General features: G+C 45.0%; 1 protein-coding gene across 12 annotated transcripts in view; it reads left to right on the forward strand.

The window, feature by feature from the left end:
* Nucleotides 1-22,445, forward strand: part of TNIK (TRAF2 and NCK interacting kinase) — a 559,589-nt gene that overhangs the window by 277,843 nt on the left and 259,301 nt on the right. For all 12 annotated transcript variants that reach the window (XM_029617206.1, XM_029617211.1, XM_029617208.1 and 9 more), the window contains exon 3: nucleotides 10,343-10,399. In XM_029617206.1, the coding sequence (XP_029473066.1) occupies nucleotides 10,343-10,399 (57 nt within the window). The remainder of the gene's footprint in view (nucleotides 1-10,342; nucleotides 10,400-22,445) is intronic.

Raw genomic sequence — 22,445 nt, forward strand, 5'->3', positions numbered from 1 at the left:
AAGGAGAAACATGTTGACTGTGACTGTCTGGAGAATATCACATACACACATTACTGGTTGGTTGTTTTGTTTTTTTTTGCCTACTTTCTGAAGGGTAGAACGCATATGAGATAGATCCATGTCTGTGTGTGTGTGTGTGCCTCTGTATCCTCCCCTAATTACTTGAGTTTAGTGTTGTCTCCATGTCAGATTTTCAGGACCTGTCGGGGCCAATCTAGATATGTGTCCGGACGCATGCGTTCGGGAAGGTAAGGCGGCTGCATTAGTTCTGCCTGACACTTCTGTGTTTGTAAATGTCTTGCCCGCTTTGATTTTTTTCTAGGCCGGACTTTCTCTTAGCAGCGTGTGCCAAGGATGCAAGCAGGGATTTTATTTCTATTTAAAAAAAAAAAAAAATCCTTATTAAATTGTCATTCTGAAGCCTCGTTATCCGAGTTCCCTGTGAGAGGCAGGAGTCACGGGTAGCAGTTTAAGTAAGGCCTTAATCAAAAAGGACGGTTCCCATTCTGCGTGGTGGAAGCAGCCTTTAGTGATTAAGGACCTTTTATGGCCAATGTTACTACCATTTTGTAATCGCAAAGTAAATTGTTAGGAAATGGATTTTGGAAATATGAAGCATGTAAGACGCGTTCATTCATGAAAATGAAAGGCTCGAAAGAGAAATGGAGGGGTGGGAAGGAAAGATGCCAGAGTAGGAAAAACCCAGTTTCCTGCTTGAATTGTGTCAGTGATTACATGGTAAGTGCCTGTCAATGGGTGCAGAGGTTTGTATTTGTTGTATGAAATACAAGGAAGCTCCTCCTGGGCTGTTGTGTATTCAGTTAGCAGGGTTTATGCAAACTCCCTGGCATTTATGACCACCACCATTTGCACCTTCAGGTGGATTAAGGGCCAGTTGATGTAAGGGCCTTTTTTTTTTGGGAGAGGATGTGTTGGGTGTAGGGGGGGCGGAGGGGGCTGCCTACCAGTCACTGGGAAGAGGGAGGTGGGAGAGAGTGGGAACAGAGATGGTTTGAAGAAAAAAAAAGAAGTCGTACCATTAGGTCATTTAAAAGATGCATATTAGACGTGCATTTTAATTAGATTGAGAGCTTCCAGGCTGTCAGACAGTAGCAGAATACTGAAAAGCAGGATTTAATCTATTGATTCCTTTGGAGAAAAAAGCCTGGCTCACTCTGGCACGTGTTCAGGGGACTCCGGGTACAGCTACAAAGAAATGCTTTGCCGCCTGATTTACGTGACAGCAGTGACACACAGAATTTTAGGAAGATGTTATAAGCCTCTACAAAGTATAAAGCCTCTTTAATGCTATATACTGTTAAGTTTTAGATATATTGATATATATATATACAGGACTTAATTTGTAGGGGAATGACTTGGAAGTCAGTTCCAGTACTTCTTTGGAGGCTTAAAGAGGCAGAGCAGCAGGGGTGTCCTGCTCCAGCTCCTCCCCTCCAGGCAGCCTGCAGGGAAGAAAAAGGTGATGGGGGTGAGTGAGCCTGGAGCACATACAGGATGATGCAGTTTCGGTGCCCGCTCTCCCAACACACTCTGATGCACCTCTCCAGGGCTCCCAGGGTAATATTTAAATGGGCTGCCGCGGTAAAAAGGAGGCGCTAGGAAGATGTTGTATGTGAGGACTCCATATTTTGACGAAAGCTCCTTTCTTTCTCGGTGTAGATAGCAACCCATGTACGATGTTTCCAACAGAATCCTGCTAGCCATCCTTATAAACAGAACTGTGAGAGTATCCTCTTTGAAGGTCCTATCTGCCTAAAACTAAGTGGCAGGTAGTATTTTTTGTTGTATCTAGTTAGGGGGTGGAAGAGGGGGTTAGAAAGATGGGGGGGGTGGGGGGAGAAGGGCAGAGAGGGGGAAAGTCACGGAGTGTTATTACAGAACCAAGGCATGTTTTCTGTTAACCATGCATAACATGCAATGTTTGGTTGAACTTTAATACATTTATAAAACAAAAAAAAAAAGGAGGCGCTAGGGGAAATTGTGGGACCCTAGCGCCTCCTCGGCAGCGAGCACCCAGGAGAGGTGGTTGTCAGCGGGTTAAAAAAACGGACGCTCAATTTTACGAGCATACAGTTTGCCTAACCTGTGCACAGCCGCGGATTGGGAAAATGGACGCTCGTTAATTGAGCATCCCTTTTCCTGACCTGACTGCCGGCACACTATTATTATTATTTTTTTTTTTTAGGTTTCTACTACTACTACTACTACTCCTACTCCTACTCCTACTTAACATTTCTATAGCGGTTCCTTCGACAAAAAAATCTAAATAAATACAGAAAAGCAGTATTTTCTGCTTTTCTGTAAACTTTTTGGGCTCCTTAAGAATTAATGCCTGCTCCTGGGCAGGTGTTCATTTTTGAGGGTAAAATATGTGCGTTGGGCGCACATTGTGTTTTGGTTTTTTTTTTGCATCGGGGGAAATAGCTAATAGCCTCATCAACATGAATTTACGTGTGCTGAGTGCTATTAGCTATGCGCTCAGTTGGATGCATGTTTTAGACACGTTAACTCCCGTTTTGCATCGGGAGTTAGGAACGCGCGTCCAATCGCGTGTTGAGCCGTGCTCTGCAGCCAGCGCACGGTATTGCATCTGATAGAGAAGAAAACGGCCACTCTGCTCCCTAATCCAGCCCCCTCCCCTCTTGTTTCCCCTCCACCTCCCTCTCTTCTTCTGTACTGCAGGGAACAGAAGGGGAAGGGGTAATATTGGAACAGGCAGGGCGGAACAAAGAACCAGCACTTGAATTGGCTCAAGTTTGAAACTTGTAAGCAGGAGTGCCAGTTGTGAAGGCTTTACTCTGGCCTTTATGAATAACACTACTGCTCACAGCTTTCCAATTTGTGCTAATTCAAGCCCTTTTGGGTGTCCATTACCAAGGGCTTAATTTCTGGCAAAACAATCCAGAATGGCATTCTGCCACCCAGGGCCGGAGGAAACGCTAGACGGGCTAGGCCTGGGCCTAGGGTGCTGACCATTAGGGGGCGCGAGCCATGTGGGGGCAAAGCCAGCAGTGTAAATCAGATCCGGCCCCCCCCCCCCCCCCTGAGGAAACAGCCAGTAGTTGCATGGATGATTTATGGCCCCTCCCCCAGCCCTGGGAGGAAGCAGAGAAGAAGGAAGAGGCTGCTTACCCTGAGACTAGGGCAGCCACGTGACTTTGATTCAGGGCGGTGTGTGTGTGTGTGAGTGTGTGTGTGTGAGTGTGTGTGTGTGTGTGTGTGTGAGTGTGTGTGTGTGAGTGTGTGTGTGAGTGTGTGTGAGTGTGTGTGTGTGAGTGTGTGTGTGTGAGTGTGTGTGTGTGAGTGTGTGTGTGTGAGAGTGTGTGAGTGTGAGTGTGTGTGTGAGCGATAGAGTTCGCACCTGGCCCTGGTCCACTCGTTTGCACATGTCACACCTGATCTCCAGCCTAGCCCAATCTCACCCCTTCCACAGCTCCACTTCCTTTTTGTCTTCAAATTAAGCCCTGTATGTGTATGTATATATATATATATATATATATATATAGTTTCTGTATTTTTATGTTCTTATGAATGTTTTATTATTGTAATCTGCGCCAAATACTGTATTAGAAGACATGGAATCTAAAAGCTTCTAAATAAATAAATAAATAAATAGATTCCGTCACGGGGACTCGAGTTGGGGGCCCTGGAAGCAGGGCCCTGCACCTGATTAATCCCTGGTGCTGGAGGGTGGGTAAAATGCTTAGGTCCATTAGTGAGAGGTCAATACTGCAGCACCTATATTGCTACCACAGAGTAATTAGGAGCCGTCCATGCAAATTGAGGCAGCTGGTTTATTATTACTGGTAAGGACTGTAAATATGTGCTTCGGTAGGAAACTTGGCTGTTAAGACTCAGCTTTTCCCACACACACACACACTGCAGAGGAAGCAGAAATGTGAGACGAAGGCGCTTTTTGTCTTTTCATTTCATTGCATTAGTTTCTCGTTTGACAGGGGGGAGGGTTAGAATATCTTTACTGATAGCAATACTGGGCCATCCACCAATGTGCGAGAGGTCCCCCCCCGTGGGTTGGTGTAACCGTAGTCGGCTCTAGGCCGCCTGCTGCCTCAGATTGACAGGGGTAACGATGGGGCTCACCTATTCCTGTACTATTCTGCTCAGAGCGGCTAACACTAGGAAGGCCCAGTCTCGATATGGGGGCGGGGAGTAAGCTAATTGATTATTTTATGTCTGATTTATTATGCTCCCAGACACTCATTTGAAATGGCCATGTTTATTGTAGTGAATCTAATAGTGTTTATGCCATGAAGAGTGGTGGAGGAGAAGGTTTGTGTTTCTGAATAAGCACATTTTTAGCAGATAGTGCAGTATTTAATGAAGTGTATGAAATGATCGCCTTTGGACCCTCTGAGTTTGTTCCGAGTTCTAGTTTTCTTGCAGACAGATTGTTTGTTAGCCCGGGGAGGTCTCGGCGCCAGGTGAGCAGCCCTGATTAACGCCTGAATTTTCAGAGAGAAAGCCCATGAGATTTTTATATTGGCTAATTCTATTAGACAGTAATGGAGCTGCACAGCACAGATTATCTATTTCATGTAATATTTAACTACTTCCAGGGAGCCTATTCTCAAACTGCTCCTAATAAAAGATTTGCCACGTAGCGAGTAGCTGTTTCTATAGAAGTACGTGTGTGTGTGTGTGTGTGTGTGTGTGTGTGTGTGTGTGCGCGCTCACCTCTCTCTCACACACACACTCGGACCTGCGGTGCTTGTGGAAACCTCTGACCCCCAAGAGAGGGACTAGCAGTGGTAGCAAAGGGAAAAAAACCCATTTGCATCGCCAGATGCAGATCGATGGCAGCAGTGACGCCAGAGACCCAGCTTCTCCAAGGGCTCTGATATTATTTCGTTACTGACTGGAAGTGGCAGCCTGTATTTGCCTTGTGAAGTAGTGCAGGAAAGTGACATTTAACAATCATATCACTTTCTCCGGTGGCTGTAATACATTTTTGCACAGGGGTCGTGCTGAGGGTGAGAGGAGGAAGAACAAAACCAGGGCCAAATCCTCTCAGGCCCAGAGAATATTTTCTTTGGTCCGGAATCGGAAATGAATCTTGGCGACCCGAGGGCGAGCACTCGTGTTCGCACCAGTAATGGGTACTTTAAAATGCACCGACAGCATTGTGATTGCTTGTGCACAGACATGGCAGAGAGAGGCGCGTATTTTTTCTCAGTTCTAATGGGTTTGTGATCCGTCCTTTAACATCGTTCTCCCTGGATGCAGACTTGGTCACCTGCCCTTCTCCACGTTTGCTCCCGAAGAACATATTACGATCTTTATTGTGTATGAGAAGCCTGGGAAAAGGATGCTCCGTGTATTAAAAGCTGAAGCAAATCACCATATGTAGACCAGTAATAATAACCACCGAATATGTTACGTGTTGAGGAGAAAAGAGGGCTTGCAAAAATAGTGTCTTGGGCTTCACTTAGAAGATTCTGTGTGAGTAAACTTTCTTCATGAAATAGGTTTATGTAAATGAATAGATTTTTCTTTGGATGACCCAAAATAATATGCCCAGGGAATGCTAATGTGAATGCATAATTGGATGATTATGAAAGGCCGTTATTGGGTGGGTTTTCGGCTCTGTTTGCTCGGCCGGCCTCGTTATAATTGGCACTGCATCTCTCTGTAGCTCCTGAACTCTGCTTACCTTGCCCCTTTAGCTTAGTGGTTCTCAGCCCAGTTTTCTCAGCAGGTTCCCCAGCCAGGTCTGGTTTTCAGGTTTACCCCTAGTGAATATGCAGGTGACGTAGCTGCACGTGGTAGAGTCCAAGAACCAGGCTAATGTGTGCAGCTATATTTATTTAGATTTATATTCCACCTTTCAGCCACTTCATATCTCATGCATATTCATTATGGATGGCCTGAAATTCAAAGTGACTAAGATGCTCCTGAGGCCTGGCTTGAGAACCGGTGCTTTAGCTCACCCTGTAGAATGAGTCAATTAAAATGTTTTATGTATGGTCCTAGATCGTCCCTAAGAGCATCTTATAAGTAGGACACATTTGTAACTTTCTTGGTGTGTGTAACCATGCTTGATCTCTTAAATTCCTTATTTGATTTCATGCTCTCCCATTTGTGGTATAATAATAATACTTTTTAATTTTATAGCTGATGCCAAACAGAAGTACAGTATGGTTACAAGTTCACTTATGTGGACACATATCCATGTAGCCATCTCTGGTGGTGGATGGCCTGATGGCTCCTTTCCGTTTTTCGAGCTCCATGCACCTCTCAGTGAGGAGGCATGAACGAGGCGGTGGCGGTGGTTGTTGAATTGTAATTGGGTAAACTGATGTGCAGCTATATGTTGCTACCCTCCTGGGTCACACAAGAGAGTTAGTGGGTGCTTTTGAACTTGTGGCCCAGAATTTTGTCTGATTTAAAATTTTTAATGTTCTGATTATCAGACTGTTCCACTTCCATGCAGATATGCACAATAGAAACAGGTTCTGATAAAAAAAAAAAAAACACAGTATAGAAAGAAACAGATGATCTTCAGGTCAAACGCTACAGTTTGAATTGTAGACTATTACACAAATATAAATATATTTGTGTGTGTATATGTGTGTACATATATATATATTTTTTTTTTCAAAAGCTGCATCTGAAAAAACTGAACAAAACCAGGTCTTGCAGGCTTTTGTTCTTAAAATAGAGAAATTGCTCAGCCTATTTTCTGAAGGGAAGCTGGCCTATGAGATTACTCTGTGTATGTGTGTGCGTGGGTGTTTCCCTTTGTAACTTTGATGGTTAGTGTTCTAGACACACCAAGAGGCCAGTGTACTAAAGTTTACTAAATTTGGTCAATAAATGCATTAGTTAGTGTGCATGAATAGCCCACGTTAATGATGTGCATTCATTTACTAGAATTAAAGTTAGTGCATTAAAGATGGATGTTATCACAAAAACTTAACCATGCCTCCCAGACATGTAGTTCATGCTTTTGCATTAACAGGTCTGGGTTCACATTTGCACATTTTAACGCTCATTATTTTTCTGTGCACTAATAGGCAATGAATACTTTTGCATTCCATTACCTCATTACTTTCAGTGTATGCATTCAAACTCTTGTGCGCTAATTAACATGCACTTAAAGTGCTAATTTACATAAACTAGGTTGCATGTGCTCCCAGAACGTTTACTGTACATTAATCCTACAAAAGCAGTAGCACAGTTTAGTACATTGGCCTCTAAATATTCAGTACAAGGGAATTCTGACAGAGATGGGGTCTTTGGATCTACATATACACACACCTTCTGGAAAGTAGACTTGATTAGTTTTGTGTAAAACTTCTTAATCCCTTTTGATTTTCTGTGGGAGGAGGGTAAGAAAATTGTACATGGAAAATTTCGGTATTAGCCACGACCCACTCTTACAACGCTGGTTACCTGCAAAAAAAACCACCATCCTGCGATGATCTGTTTCACATCAGAGAAAGCTTGTTAGGCTTTTGTCATGCATGGCTTTTTTAATTTAGATATCAAAACTTTTCTCATCCAGACTTGCTCAGAGCTGTCTCATGTAAACTTTTTTTTTTTTTTTTTTTTTTTAAAGCGTTGGATGTGGAATTTGCAAGTGCAAAAAAACCCCCTAATTCTTAGGTCAATCCAATTCCACAAAAGAGGCGTTTTCTTGTTGGTTCATGTTTTTGATTTTTTTTTTTTTCAACAAGGTTGACTGAAGTCTGTGCCTTGTAAACAACAATCTTTTTCCATGTGTTCTTGCATGTGAAGCATATTTTGGGAAAAAGAGGTTTATGCAGAAGAAAATGAATCGTTCCCCAAGCCAAAGAGGTAGCCACATTCAGTGGCCATTCACTGCTTAATCATGACTGTGATACAGTAGTTTAATAAAGATGATAAATTCACTTGATTGTGTGATGGACCCCATTGGAACAAAGTTCAGCCTACTCATTTTATACCCACAGGATCTCATTTGGACTTAAGTTGCATTATTATCCACATGAGCTGTCTCTTCCCAAAATGAAACTTATTTTACGCTTCTTTCAAGTTGGAAGAAACATTTTTACGGATGAAAGTCAATCACCTATTTTTGGGTCATCCAACTTCTTGTTCTATTTCATTTTTTATTTATCGATACTAGTACACATTTTTTTTGTTAATTATAGTGTTTAATTATGTTTAGAAAGAAGCAGTATGTGTCACTGGTAAGACGGGGGAAATGATAGAAATATTCCCATATTTTTCAGGCTTTAATAAAATCAAAGGAGCTAACACTTTTCTAGAAAAAGAAGCTCGGGGCTAAGGGGGTCGTGATGTGGCATTGGAAGGATAGAGGTTAAGAGGAAATATAAGGAAATTCTTCTTTACTGAGGAGGTAGCGGCGAGACCTGTATAACTCCTGTAGTGGTTGACTCCAGAGAGTAGTTCCAGAGGCCAACTTTCAGATGGTTAAAGATATTGCAGGGTTCCCTGAGAGGGGGAAGGGAGATTACGTTCAAGCTCCTTCGCATTGCTACTCTTAATTCCCAGTTCACAGGTCATGTCCCTGGCAGTGAAGAACACAGCATTAACCAAGGAAACACTCGGATGGATTTAATGGTTTCCAACAGTACTTTTACTGATAGGTTGTAAGACGATGAAATAAAGTTCTTTATTGCTGATTGATTCACTTTTAGATGGTAGATGTGCTTTTAAATAAATTTATGACTATCCTTAAATTCAAGATAGTAAAGTCAATTGATATAATCTTTAGGTTGATGATTGCTTTCCTCCCATTGAGGGTGACGAATTAAAGATGGATTTCATATTACACAGTCATGTATCTCCTACTTCCTCCATGCTGTCTCCTCGCATTCCTTACTCTCCTCACAGTGCCTGAATGGCACAAGTCCTTCTCCTCATCTCCTTTTCAGTGTCAGGGTGATACCTCTTGTTCCTCATCTCCAAATCTCCAGTAGACCCTTCTGTGGGTCCATTCCAAATCCTACTCTCCCCTCTCCTCACCAGAATAGTTATGTCATCCTTCTCCTTGGATCTTGATGGTCTCAGGTTCCATGTACATGAAGGGAACCTCTCCCATTTGATGACAGAGCAGAAATTAAATTAATAAACTTGAGTGCCTAGTTAATGGGGGCTCCAAACTTAAATAAATCAATTTACAAATGTAAAAGGGATTGGGTGGGTGGAAAGAAACTCCCATCCAAATAAAAGGCTCAATGAAGGCAACAACTCAATAGAGAAAATCAGAGGACAGCCAAGAAATGCTGCCTCTACAAAAGAAAATAGGGAATCCACGCAGAACGATGGTGGCAATGTGCTAAATACCAGAGGAGCTTCCATTTGTCAGCTTCCATGTGGGGGAGCTTTACACCCACACTATTACTATAATGTCTCCTCCCCACACTAATGGTATATCCTGACTGAATCCTAGTAGGGAACTAACAGGTTCCCTACACTTGGCATAACCTAGCAGCAGAGATGGTAGTGAAAACAGTGAAATTATACTTGGGATAAATACATAGGGGGTGGTGAGGATGAGGGAAGAAGAGGACAAGAGGTTGGCACAGTGTTGAGGCCGGCGTGCCTAAGTTGATTGGGTGGATTAAGTGGTCTTTCTCTGTCAACAGTTACCATATATCCAGCACTGGTCAGTAATAATCTTCCTTTGCATTATAGACAATGGTGGTGATTATTTAATGATAAATATTAAGTGAATCCCTATTACATTCAAGAGGAACCCTTGAGAAAATGAGTGATATTTCTATTAGACCTATAAAAGATGATGTTGCTCGTCTGAAGAAGGGGCACTTGTGGTCTCAAAAGCTGATGTATGTCATTGTGTCTGAATAATTTTTATATTGGCTCAATAAAAGGTATTAAAACCTTCTCCAGTCCAGTTTTCTTCAGGCCCAATATGGCTATTAGAATGCCACAGCACAAAAATGTTGCCAAACACATCTACTGTTTGATGGCCAATGATGTGGTAACAAATTTTGTGGCAGCTCAGTTTCTTTCCCCTAATACTAGTCTGGCTGTGCAGAGAGCACCATTTACATTAATGTGCAATTTATTTTCAAAAAGTACAAACCAAAAGGCCTGATTTTCAAAAGCATTTGCATGCATAAAACTGGGTTTTACATATGTAAATGCATTTACACATGTAAAGTGGGCTTTTGAAAATTGCTATAATATATGCCATTGAATTGTTAATAGGTTTTACCCGCATTAAGTGCAGATAAATGGCTTTTGAAAGTTGCTATGAGAGTATGTTACATTTACATGTGTAACACCTTTGAAAATTCACCTGACAGACTTTCCTTTTTCCTTTATTCAGGGCCGCCATGTTAAAACAGGACAACTTGCTGCCATTAAAGTGATGGATGTGACTGGGGTAACGTATCTTTCTTTTTTTTATTTCTACTTTTGGTTTGCATCCATAATTTACTAACTGGGAGGAGAAAACAAATTTCATATCAAAGAATAAATGCTAAAGAAGTCTTGTGTGTCAAAAAGCAGAGGGAAAGGGCACCTGTTTACTAGAGAATGGCTTATGTGAAATGCATATGGTCCTCAGTCTTTTACACTTAGCAGTAGAGATGAGCTTCATTTTTTTCTACCGAGTCGTCTTTTGAGTTGGATGCTTCAGGGTAAAGTTCGTTTTTCCTCGTTTAGTTTTTTGGAAAAACGACCAAAAACTAAATGGGGAAAAACGAAACGGGCCCAAAAAATGACACGGGAAAACGAAGCTAAAAAAACCCACCCCAAGCATTAAAATTCACTTTAATACATTAAATACAACCCCCCCCCCCCCCCCATCCCAATCCCTTCCCAAGACTTACTAACATCCCTGGTGGTCCAGCGGGGTCCCACGAGGGATTTCTCTCTCCGTGCTGTCTGACTTTCAGGCCTGTCTCTATCAAAATAGCGCCGAAAGCCTTTGCCCATACTATGTCACAGAGGCTACCGATGCCATTGGTCAGCCCCTGTCACATGGCCATCGGCGCCATCTTGTGCTCCTACCATGTGACAGGGGCTGACCAATGGCACCGGTAGCCCCTGTGACATAGTATGGGCAAAGGCTATCGGCGCCATTTTGATTACTGGCAGCTGATGGTCCGAGTGCAGGAGGTCACTCCCGGACCCCCACTGGACTTTTGGCAAGTCTTGGGGGGATCAGGAGGCCCCCCCCCCCAAGCTGGCCCAAAGTCTCTGGGGGTCCAGCGGGGGTCCCAGAGCGATCTCGCAATCAGCTGCCAGTAATCAAAATGGCGCTGATAGCCTTTGCCCATACTATGTCACAGGGGCTACCGGTGCCATTGGTCAGCCCCTGTCACATGGTAGGAGCACAAGATGGCGCCGATGGCCATGTGACAGGGGCTGACCAATGGCACCAATAGCCCGTGCCATTTTGAGTGAGGCAGGCCAGACGGCAGGGAGGGACAAATCGCTCGTGGGACCCTGCTGGACCTCAGGGATGTTAGTAAGTCTTGAGGAGGGATTGGAATGGTGGGAGGGGGGGGTTGTATTATATTATACTAAATTTTAATGCTTTTATTTAAAAAAAAAAAAAAAGTGCCCCTCCCCCCCATACAAACCCAAAAAACTAATTTTTCTCGTAGTTTGGGGGAAATCTGTTTCAGAGAGACTAGTTATTAAAGTAAAGCGCAGCTTCTGTGTTACACCTAAGAGCATAAGACCCCTGCTGGGTCAGACCAATGTCCATTGAGCCCAGCATCCTGTCTCCCATAATGGCCAATCCAGATGGTAAGTACCTGGCAGATCCCGTAAAGCTGATCTAATTCCTGTTGCTCACTCCTAGGGAGAGCAATGGCTTTCTTTAGTCTGCCTGGCTAATGACGCGTTATGGATTTTTCCTCCAGGAACTTGTCCAAACCTCTAAACCCCGCGATGCTGGTCGCCTTGATCACGTCCTCTGTTAACAGATTCCACAACTTGATAGCGCGCGGAGTGAAAAATAACTTTCTGTGGTTTGTTTTGAATCTGCTGGTTATTAGTTTAATGGAGTGTCCCCCTTCTTTTACTATTATTTGAAAGAGTAAAAAAAAAAAAAAAAAAATCATCTTTTACGTATCCATTCCACCCCACTCGTGACTTTATACATTCCTGTCATGTCCCCCTTTCAGCTGCCTCTTTTCCAAGCTGAAGAGGGGTCATGGCTGGCCTGCATAGCCTCTCATCATAAGGGAGCCATTCCATCCTCTCTTTCATTTTTGTTGCCCTCCTCTGCATCTTTTCTAGTTCAGCTTCGTCTTCATTGAAATGGTGAAATCAGAACAGAACACAGTACTCAGGGTGTGGTTGCACCATGGCTGCATACGGTGGCAATATGATATTTTGTTTTTATTTTCCATTCATTTTCAGATCATTCCTAATAATTCTGTTTGTTTTCATGGCCAGCGCCACACACTGGGGTAGATTTTCAAAGGGATACACGCGTACCCCCCGAAAACCTCCCCCAAACCCCCCCTGCGTGTGCCGAGCCTATTTTGCATAGGCTTGGAGGCGCGCGCAAGCCCCGGGACGCGTGTAAGTCCCGGGGCTTGCATGGAGGGGCGTGTCAGGGGCGTGCCTGGAGCGACGCGGCGTTTTGGGGGCGTGTCTGGAGTGACGGGGCGTGTCCGGGGCGTGGTTCTGGCCTGGGGGCGTGACAGCGGCCCCTGGACCAGGCCCCGGACTGGAACATGGAGCGCGGCAGCCGGCCCGGCGCGCACAAACTTACGCCTGCTTCGAGCAGGCGTAACTTTCGTGATAGAAGTAGGGGGGAGGTTTAGACAGGGCCGGGGGGGGGGGGGGGGTTAGGTAGGGGAAGGGAGGGGAAGGTGGGGGGAGGGCGAAGGAAAGTTCCTTCCGAGGCCGCTCCGAAATCGGAGCGGCCTCGGAGGGAACGGAGGTAGGCTGCGCGGCTCGGCACGCGCAGGCTGCCGATTTTTGGGCAGCCTTGCGCACGCCGACCCCGGATTTTAATGGATACGCGCGGCTACGCATGTATCTATTGAAATCCCGCGTACTCTTGCTCGCGTCTGGTGCGCGAACAAAAGTACGCGTGTGTGCAGATTTATAAAATCTGCCCTACTGCGCAGAGGATTTCCACCTGTTTTCAGAAGGACTCCAAGGTTCATTTCCTGGGTAGTAAATACCCAATACAGAATCCTGCACTGTGTAGCTGTAGTTGGGATTATATTTCCCTATGTGCATCACTTTCCACTTTCCTACATAGGGATGATAACTTTAAAATGAGCGTGCGGGTGCCAATATATGCACATATACTTGTGCAAGTACACATACACCAGAATTTTAAATTGTCCGCACAAGGGCGCACGTACTATCGGAGAAACACCTAGCACGCATATGTGTGCTCCTAATTTTAAGCTGATACACAAGCAAAGGTTAATTGCGTAGCTTCCTTAGGAATTTGTCAATTTTAATGTAAAGACTGAGGCAAAGAATTCATTCGGTTTTTCTGCTATATCCCTGCTCTTCCTGAGCACCCCTTTTGCCCCCCGGTTACCCAGCAGCCCAGCTTCCTCCTTCACAGACCTTTTGCTTCGAATGCACCTGAAAAAGTTTTTATTAGTTTTTGCCTTACTGCAGGCTTTTTCTCAAAGTCTTTCTTGGCCTGTCTAACAGCTGTCTTACATCTAATTTGTCAGTGTTTATACTCCTGCCTATTTTCACATCCTCAGCAGTCGTAGTTTGTGGGCACTACTCCCACCACAGCAGTCATGGTCTGTGGGCACAACCATTCAGGGAGAATTATTGAGACAAGCATCACATCCATTCCTGTGGTGCCTCTTGCAATGGTTCTTCTCACTCAATTTGCTGCTAGTTAGGAAATGCTCTGGGGCTTTTGCCCAGTTCCTACTTTTTTAGCATTTTTTGATCAGATGTTCCATTGTGCTTTTTGCACAAGTTATGTTTGCTCACGTGAATTTTTTCTATGGCTTTTTCTCCCTTTCCGAAGTACCAGGAAACGCAGTCCTTCAGTAAAAGATGTACTGTTTCAAAATGGCGCACGCAAATGTCCAAGCTTTCGGTTTGGCCCTGTGGTTTCAATGCCCCTGCCATTTTTTGCCTTTTGACAGAATTTATTTGAAAATATTGCTGACAAAATTCATTGCAGGGTTGTGCCAGACAAATTCAATAGTTGGTAGTGAAGCATCCTTTATAAGAACATTAGTCATTTGGAGGTTAACATGTCCTCTGGCTAATTGACAGAACCCTTTATCTCAATGATCTTAAGAAAAACATACTCTGCTTATTTAAGAAAATGCATAAAAATGAAAACAGTAAAGAGTCTGTGTTTCATAATCCCCCCTCTCTTCTCTTTAACATGCCTGGGAGGCAGAGGGACATGATATATAGGGAGAACTGAAATATTTCTGCTGCTGCAGGAATTCTGAGTTGGAAAATGAATATATAGCATTGCTGTTCCCTTCCTCAACCAAGAGTAAGCCTTTTGCACGCTTTTTGCTCTTTCTATGTATGATACCCAGTTGAAGACTGTCGAAAGCCTCAAAATTAAGGGGTACATTTAAAAAAAAAAAGCGGGAGCGCGTACTTTTGTTCACACACCAGGCGCAAACAAAAGTACGCCGGATTTCAAAAGATACGCGCGTAGCCGCGCATATCTGTTAAAATCCGGGGTCGGTGCGCACAAGGCTGCCCAAAATTGGCAGCCTGCCTCCGTTCCCTTCCACCCTCCCGCACCTTCCCCTCCCTTCACCTACCTAACCCACCCCCCAGGCCCAATCTAAACCCCCTCCCTACCTTTAATCCAAAAGTTACGCCTGCTTCAGGCAGGCGTAACTTGCGTGCGCCGGGCCGGCTGCCGGCACGCCATGTTCCGGTCTGGGGGCTGGTCCGGAGGCCGCGGCCACGCCCCCGGGCCGGAACCTCGCCCCCGGCCCTGCTCCCAGAATGCCCCGATGATGCGCCGGCCGCGACACGCCCCCAATGTCGCGCCGGCCGCAACACGCCCCCCCCCCCAACACCCCCCCCCCCAGAAAAGCCCCGGGACTTACACCCGTCCCGGGGCTTTGCGTGCGCCGGCAGACTATGCAAGATAGGCTCGGCGCGCGCAGGGGGGGTTTGGGGTAGCTTTTTGGGGGTTACGCCCGTAACCCTTTGAAAATCTACCCCTAAGTTGTTAAAGCTTTTCCATTCCTAACTTTCAAACCTATCTGTGGTTTAGCATTTGCATGTGTATTTGGATGCACAGAGATTTCCAAGGCAAGAAAGCACTTATATGTTCTAATTATTTTATATCTCTCAAAAAATTCTGTGCAACCACGTATTAAATACCATAATACTTAAACACCTCAAGTGAGAAAAAATATTTTTCCAAGTACCAGACCTCATACAACGGCATAGTAAGTAATGCTAGTTTAGCATGTATTGAGTCTGCCAACGTATATAATCCATAGGTCTTTGATAAACTGATTTTTCTTTTTGGTTTTTTTTTGCTTCCGTGAAAACAATATTCTAAATCACGTGAATAAAATAGTCACTTAAATAGATACAAATTTCCTGTTCATTTAGTCGTATTTGACCAGCACTTAGCTTAATTATAGTGGTGAAGAAACGCCATATTTCTTCATAAGAGGCTAGTGTGGAAAAAGCCCGACACTGGATCTGTGTTTCGGCGCGTACCTTCGTCGGGGGCCGAAATAGCTGTTAATATAAAAAAAGTACATCAATAAAACATACCAAAAATTGTAAATACTTATCGCTTGTAGTGGGAATTCAGCAACACAAACATGATATTGGAGCGGCTGGAGATGGCGGCGTCTGCCGATGTTACGTTTCTTCCACCCAAAGTGAAAGAAAACGCGCCCTTTTTTTAACCAATACGTGACCAATCCTCTTGTGCTACGTAAATGATGACGTAAAAAAATGTGTATGGGCATTTAAACCAAAGAAAACCATTCCACCGAAAGGTTGAGACCTAGTGGCTGTATCGTATTTAGTTTAAAGATCCATTGCTGTTCTCTGATGTTCAATAATTTTTGTGGATCACCTCCCCTCCCTGATAGTGTTTATTGTAGAGGTTGTTGAGGAGATACCCGTGCCAGAAACTATTTTCATTGGTGATGCTGGAAGATGTTGTAATTATGTGTGTTTGTGGATCCTTGGGTGCTGTGGAGATGATCACGCCCACGGGGAGGAGTCCCGTGAGGAGCCACAGCACCGGGCTAGACTCGTACTACACAAACACAAGAGTTCTTTTATTAAACAGCTTGAAGAGAGCCACCAGAGGTGGCAGTAGTGAGGGAGTCTCGTAGTTGCAGTCTCAGGGACCTCGGCAGAGGGAGCCCTTCTCTCCTTGATGACGTCAGGAGGTTCTACAGCAGGTCTCCCAGCGAGGAGATCCTGTGGATGAGATAGACTGAGAGTTAAAGTACACACTAGGGGGTAGATTTTCAAAGGGTTGCGCATGTAAGATACGCGCGCAAGCTCCGGGACACACGTAAGTCCCGGGGCTTGCAAAATGGGGTGTTCCGGGGGTGGGGCCATGGGCGAGGCGTCGGCCTGGGGGTGTGCCGGGGGCGGGACCGAGACCTCCGGCACAGCCGCCGTGCTGGGGGATGGAGAACAGGCGCGCGCAAGTTAAGCCTGCCCAGAGGCAGGCGTAACTTCTTCATTAAGGGGCGGATTTTAAGAGCCCTGCTCGCCTAAATCCGCCCAAAACCGGGCGGATTTAGGCGAGCAGGGCCCTGCGCGCCGGGAAGCCTATTTTACATAGGCCTGCCGGCGCGCGCAGAGCCCCGGGACTCGCGTAAGTCCCGGGGCTCTCCGAGGGGGGCGTGTCGGGGGGCGGGCCCGGTCGTCGCGGCGTTTCGGGGGTGTGTTGGCAGCGTTTTGGGGGCGGGTACGGGGGCATGGCTACGGCCCGGGGCGGTCCGGGGGCGTGGCCGCGCCCTCCGTACCCGCCCCCAGGTTGCGGCCCGGCGCGCGGGGATTTACGCCTCCCGGAGGGAGGCGTAAATCCCCCGACAAAGGTAAGGGGGGGGTTTAGACAGGGCCGGGCGGGTGGGTTAGGTAGGGGAAGGGAGGGGAAGGTGAGGGGAGGGCAAAGGAAAGTTCCCTCCGAGGCCGCTCCGATTTCGGAGCGGCCTTGGAGGGAACGGGGGTAGGCTGCGCGGCTTGGCGCACGCCGGCTATACAAAATCCATAGCCTTGCGCGCGCCGATCCAGGATTTTAGCAGCTCCGCGCGTATCTACTAAAATCCAGCGTACTTTTGTTTGCGCCTGGAGCACAAACAAAAGTAGGCTATTCGCGCTCCTTTTAAAATCCGCCCCTAAAGGTTAGCAAGGAGATTTAGGTAGGGCTGGGGGGTGGGTTAGATAGGGGAAGGTGGGTGGAGGCAGAGGGAACGGAGGCAGGCTGCTCGGCGCGCGCAGGTTGCACAATTGTGCAACCTGCGCGCACTGACCCTGGATTTTATAACATGTGCGCAGCAGCACGCCCATGTTATAAAATCGGGCGTAGATTTGTTCGCACCGGGTTGCGCAAACAAATCTATGCCCATGCATAACTTTAAAAAACTACCCCTAGGTGTTTGCTATTGATATGCGATTCCACCAGGTCTGTGATAGAAGGGACAGGCACCGAGGCAGGGAGAGCAGGCCCTCGAAGAGTGAGTACCTGTTCCCTGTAAGGCACCTGAAATAAAGCAGAGGGCCCCCGAGGAGCGGGTACCCAGGTTAGCAATATCCCGAAGGGCAGAGAGGAAAGGCTTCCTGCGGCAGCACGGAAGCCGCAGAGTAGTGTAGACAAAAACGGATTTGAGTCCTTGCTAACTCGGGGAGCTAGCAAAGGAGTGAAGGTAATATACCCGGATGGCGTGTCGTCAGCATGAGGGAACGCCCTCGAGGTTCGTGCCAAGGGTGGTACAAAGAACTGGGTTGCGCGCGTGCGCGCACCCTAGTAGGTACCTGGGAGGAGCAATGGTGGGAGGCTGCACCATAGCCGTTCTGGGGACGCCAGCGAGGTCGGCTTGTAGACACGGTGGTAGCCATCTTGCCCAGGTAAGCGGGAGGAGCCGTGAATAAGGTGAGGCAAACGGGGCGAAGCCGTCGAGGACCGACGGACGCAACAGATATAATAAGGCAGATTGGCAAATTAAAGAGGACCAAATCACCCAAACCAGATGGTATACACCCTAGAGTTCTGGAAGAAATAAAAAATAAAATTGCAGATCTGTTACTGGTAATTTGTAACCTATCATTGGGATCGTCCTCCTTGCCTGAAGACTGGAGGTTGGTCAATGTAATTCTGATCTTTAAAAAGGGCTCCACAGGACATATAGAAAATCATGGTTTAATGGGACACACATGGATATACACAAGGGAAATCTTGCCACACAAATTTGTTACGTTTTTGAAGGGTTTAATATACATGTGGATAATGGTAAGGTGGTGGATATAATGTATTTGAATGTTCAGAAGGCATTTAACAAAATCCCCCATGAGAGACTCCTGAGAAAATTAGGTCACAGGATAGGAGGCAATGGTGGATTGCAAACTGGTTAAAAGATAGGAAGCAGAGAGTAGGACTAAATGGTCAGTTTTCTCAGTGGAGAAGGGTAAACAATGGAATGTCTCAGGGCCGTGTATTGGGACCCGTGCTTTTAATATATTTATAAATGATCTGGAAAAGGGAACAGTGAGTAAAATGATCAGATTTGCAGATGATACAAAATTATTCTAAGTTGTTAAATCACAAGCGGATTGTGAAAAATTGCAGAGGATCTTGTGAGACTGGGCATTTAAATAGTGGATGAAATTTAATGTGACAAGCGCAATGATTGACATGGGGAAAAGTAGCCCACACTATAGTTTAATGATGTTAGATTCCATATTAGGAGTTACTGCCCATGAAAAGGACATGGGTGCCTTACTACTACCACTGCTGCTACTACTACTTAACATTTCTACAGCTCTACATGACATACACAGCACTTTACAAATAACAGAAAAAAGATAGTCTCTTCTCAATAGAGCTTACAGTCTAATAAGACAAATATTCAGGGCAAGAGACTTTGGGCATTTCATAAAGTAATACAATGGTTAAAAAAATTAGATTAAAAGCAGACAATCAGGCCTATGATTTGAAAGCAGCCTCAAAAAGGTAGATCTTTAGACGGGATTTAAATAAGGTGAGAGAGGGAATGTGACGCACCAATTCAGGAAGTCTATTTTGAGCACATGGTGCAGCCAGGTGGAAAATATGGAGTAGGGAATTAGCAGTAGACTTGTCTGATGAGCATAGAGAGAGAGAGAAGAGAAGAGAGGTAGCAAGAGCTACAGAATGAAGGAACTGTGTAGATGAGAAAGAGGAGCTTGAACTGTATGCAGGAGCGGCTAGGGAGCCAATGTAGTGACTTCAGAAGAGAGATTACATTGGGGTAGTGACTTTGGTGAAAGCTAAGTCGCACAGCTGAATTTGGATAGGTTGTAGTGGAGAGAGATGGCTTGCCAGGAGATCGTGAGGAGCAGGTTACAATAGTTTAAGCGGGAGTCGATGAGGGAATGGATAAGGATGCTGGTAGTATGACTGGAAAGGAAGACAATGTTATATAGAAAGAAACAGCACATTTATAGCAGTTTTGGATATGTGTAGAGAATGAGAGAGAGGAATCGAAGATGACTCTCTTAGGTTATGGGCTGAGGGGACCGGGAAGATGACGAGTGTTTTTGAGAGGAACAGAGGGAGGAAGAGGGGCAGTGAGCTTGGAGGGGAAGTCCCCAAGAACAAGGGAAAGAGAAGATTGCTCAAGGAAGCATAGCCAGGAATCAAAGTTGGTGAAAAAGGAGGAAGGGAATTTAATGGGGTCAATAAATGAAAGCTATCCAGAGAAAGAGTGGCATGAATAGGCATTTGGAGTAGGCCTCAACGGAAGAAAAAGAGTGAAATTGAGGTGGAAGGAGGAGTTAAAGCCTACAGGAGGAGACTGTGGCCTTCTATGTGCGGAATATGGGAGAAAAGATAACCTCCATGACAGAGAGCAGAAACTGAAGCAGAGTCCTCTGGGGAAAACCTGGTCTTGGTCAAGCAAGAAGATGAACAGTGTGAGAAAGAAAGAGCTAATTGTAGACAAGCTTGTTGGAAATACCCTGGCCATTCCCTGGGGAGCATGAGAAAGGAAGAGATGAGAGAGAAGAGGCAACTGATATGCTCCAGTGGGGAGAAAGTTGCCTTGGAGGGCCAGCATTAGGATTGATATCCCCAACATCGTGAACAATACTTTGAAATCCTCAGTCCAGTGTGCAGCGGTGGCCAAAAAAGCAAACAGAACGTTAGAAATTATTAGGAAAGAAATGGAGAATAAAACGGAAAATGTCAAAATGCCGCTATATTGCTTCAGAGTACTGTATGTAGTTCTGGTCTCCGCATCTCAAAAAAGATATAGTTTCATTGGAAAAGATGAAGAGAAGGGTGACCAAAATAATAAAGGGGATGGAACAGCTCCCTTACATGGAAAGGCTAAAGAGGTTGGATCTGTTCAGCTTGAAGAACAGATGTCTGAGGGGAGATATGATAGAGGTCTATAAAATCATGAGTGGAATAGAATGGGTAAATGTAAATGAGTTATTTATTACTCTTTCAAAAAATACAAAGACTAGGGGCACTTCATGAAGTTAGTAGGTAGCACATTCAAAGCAAATCAGAGTAAATTATTTTTCACGCAATGCACAATTAAGCTCTGGAATTCATTACCAGAGGATGTTAGTGTAACTGGGTTTCAGAAAGGTTTGGACAAATTCCTGAAGGAGAAGTCAAGAAACTGTTATTAACCAAGTAGATTTAAAGGTACATTTTAAAAGCCCAGCGCACACCAACCCTTTGAGATATGTGCTGCACAATTCAGGCCGGCGCGCACCAAGCGGATTTTAAAAGCATATACTTGCCACTACGCGCACAAATGAAAAGTTGCGTAAAGGGTGCAGGGTGTGGGCACGGGCATTCCTGGATTTCACCTTGAAATTTGCGCGCAAATACTTACATGCACAGGTCGTGCACCAGGGTCCCCTGCCGCATAACTTTACCTCTGCTATGGATGGCAGGTAAATCATAAAACAAAAAAATCTAAACACATCAGCAGGGTTTTAAGGGTCGGGACTAACAGGGGAGAGGAGAGGCTATTAAACTAGGGGGGTTTGGAAGTCCTGTCCCTTACCTGGGTGAACTGGGAACAAATTGATAAAACTGTTAATGGCGTCAGCGCATGTGTCTTTTAAAATCCCCTCCCCACTTATGTGGTAGAAATAGTATTTGCAACCATAGGCGCGCTTCCACTTAAAACTGCGCACTTAAAAAGGCTGTTTTATAACATGAACGCATATACGTGCGTATCATATATAAAATGGCAATGTCCCTGGGTACGGGCCGACGAATGTGCGCACATGTGCACCTATGCACCTGTTTATAAGTTACCATCTTGAGAAACAGCCACTACTTATCACTGTGCGATAGCAGCATGTAATCTATTTACCGTCTAGGATCCTGCCAGATATTTGTGACCTGGACTGGCCACGGTTGGAAACAGAATACTGGACTTGATGGACCCTCAGTCTGACCCCAGTATTGCAAGTTGTTATGTTCTTATGATGTTACTCTGGTTAACAAGTTGACTTGTGGATGACTGCACAGACATCAGGCCCTGCTATTACTTTGCTGTGGAAATTAACAACTAGTTTTCCAATCAGAGATTCCAAAACAAATATTTTGAATAAAAGCGTCCACAAACTGCTGCATTTTTCTGCCTGCCTGGATTGCAGCCTTGAGAGAGAATGGAAATGCTACACACAAGTTATAGTAAATTGCTCCAGAGAAGTTTTGGGACAACAGAAGTGCAAACAAACAGCAACAGAATCTGGTCCTTCAGAAGAAATGTAAATGAGAAATTCCTTTTTCCTGAGCAGTCAGTAAACCTCTATGCTGTTTTTACAATATTGCACAAAGGTTGCATTTCCTGAATAGGAGGACACAGCTAAAAATTTTGTTTTACCTAATAATGAATTGGATTTTCATTAAAACTTCTGTATTTCAGGATTTGGTTATTTATTTAGTTCCATTTGATACCTCACCCCCAATCTCACAGCCCTGAGCAAAGTACAAAGTTCACTCCCACCTAAGGTGCTATATGCCATGAAAAAAAAATATATATATAGCAAATTAGCAAAAACATCATAGACATTCAGCCCCACAGACCACTACCCTGATAGCCATTTACGCACATAAAATCCAGTTTTATGCGCATGAATGGCTCTTACAAAATAGACCAGGGCTCGGTGCGGAGAGGATTTCTGAGTTGGGACTTACACACATACTTATTCATTTTAAAAAGTATGGGGTGAATTTTCAAAGCACTTCCATGTGGAAAATGGGATTATACATGCGTAAGTAGCTTGCA

Source organism: Rhinatrema bivittatum, chromosome 9, assembly GCF_901001135.1.
Source record: "Rhinatrema bivittatum chromosome 9, aRhiBiv1.1, whole genome shotgun sequence".
In the NCBI taxonomy this organism is placed as follows: domain Eukaryota; kingdom Metazoa; phylum Chordata; class Amphibia; order Gymnophiona; family Rhinatrematidae; genus Rhinatrema; species Rhinatrema bivittatum.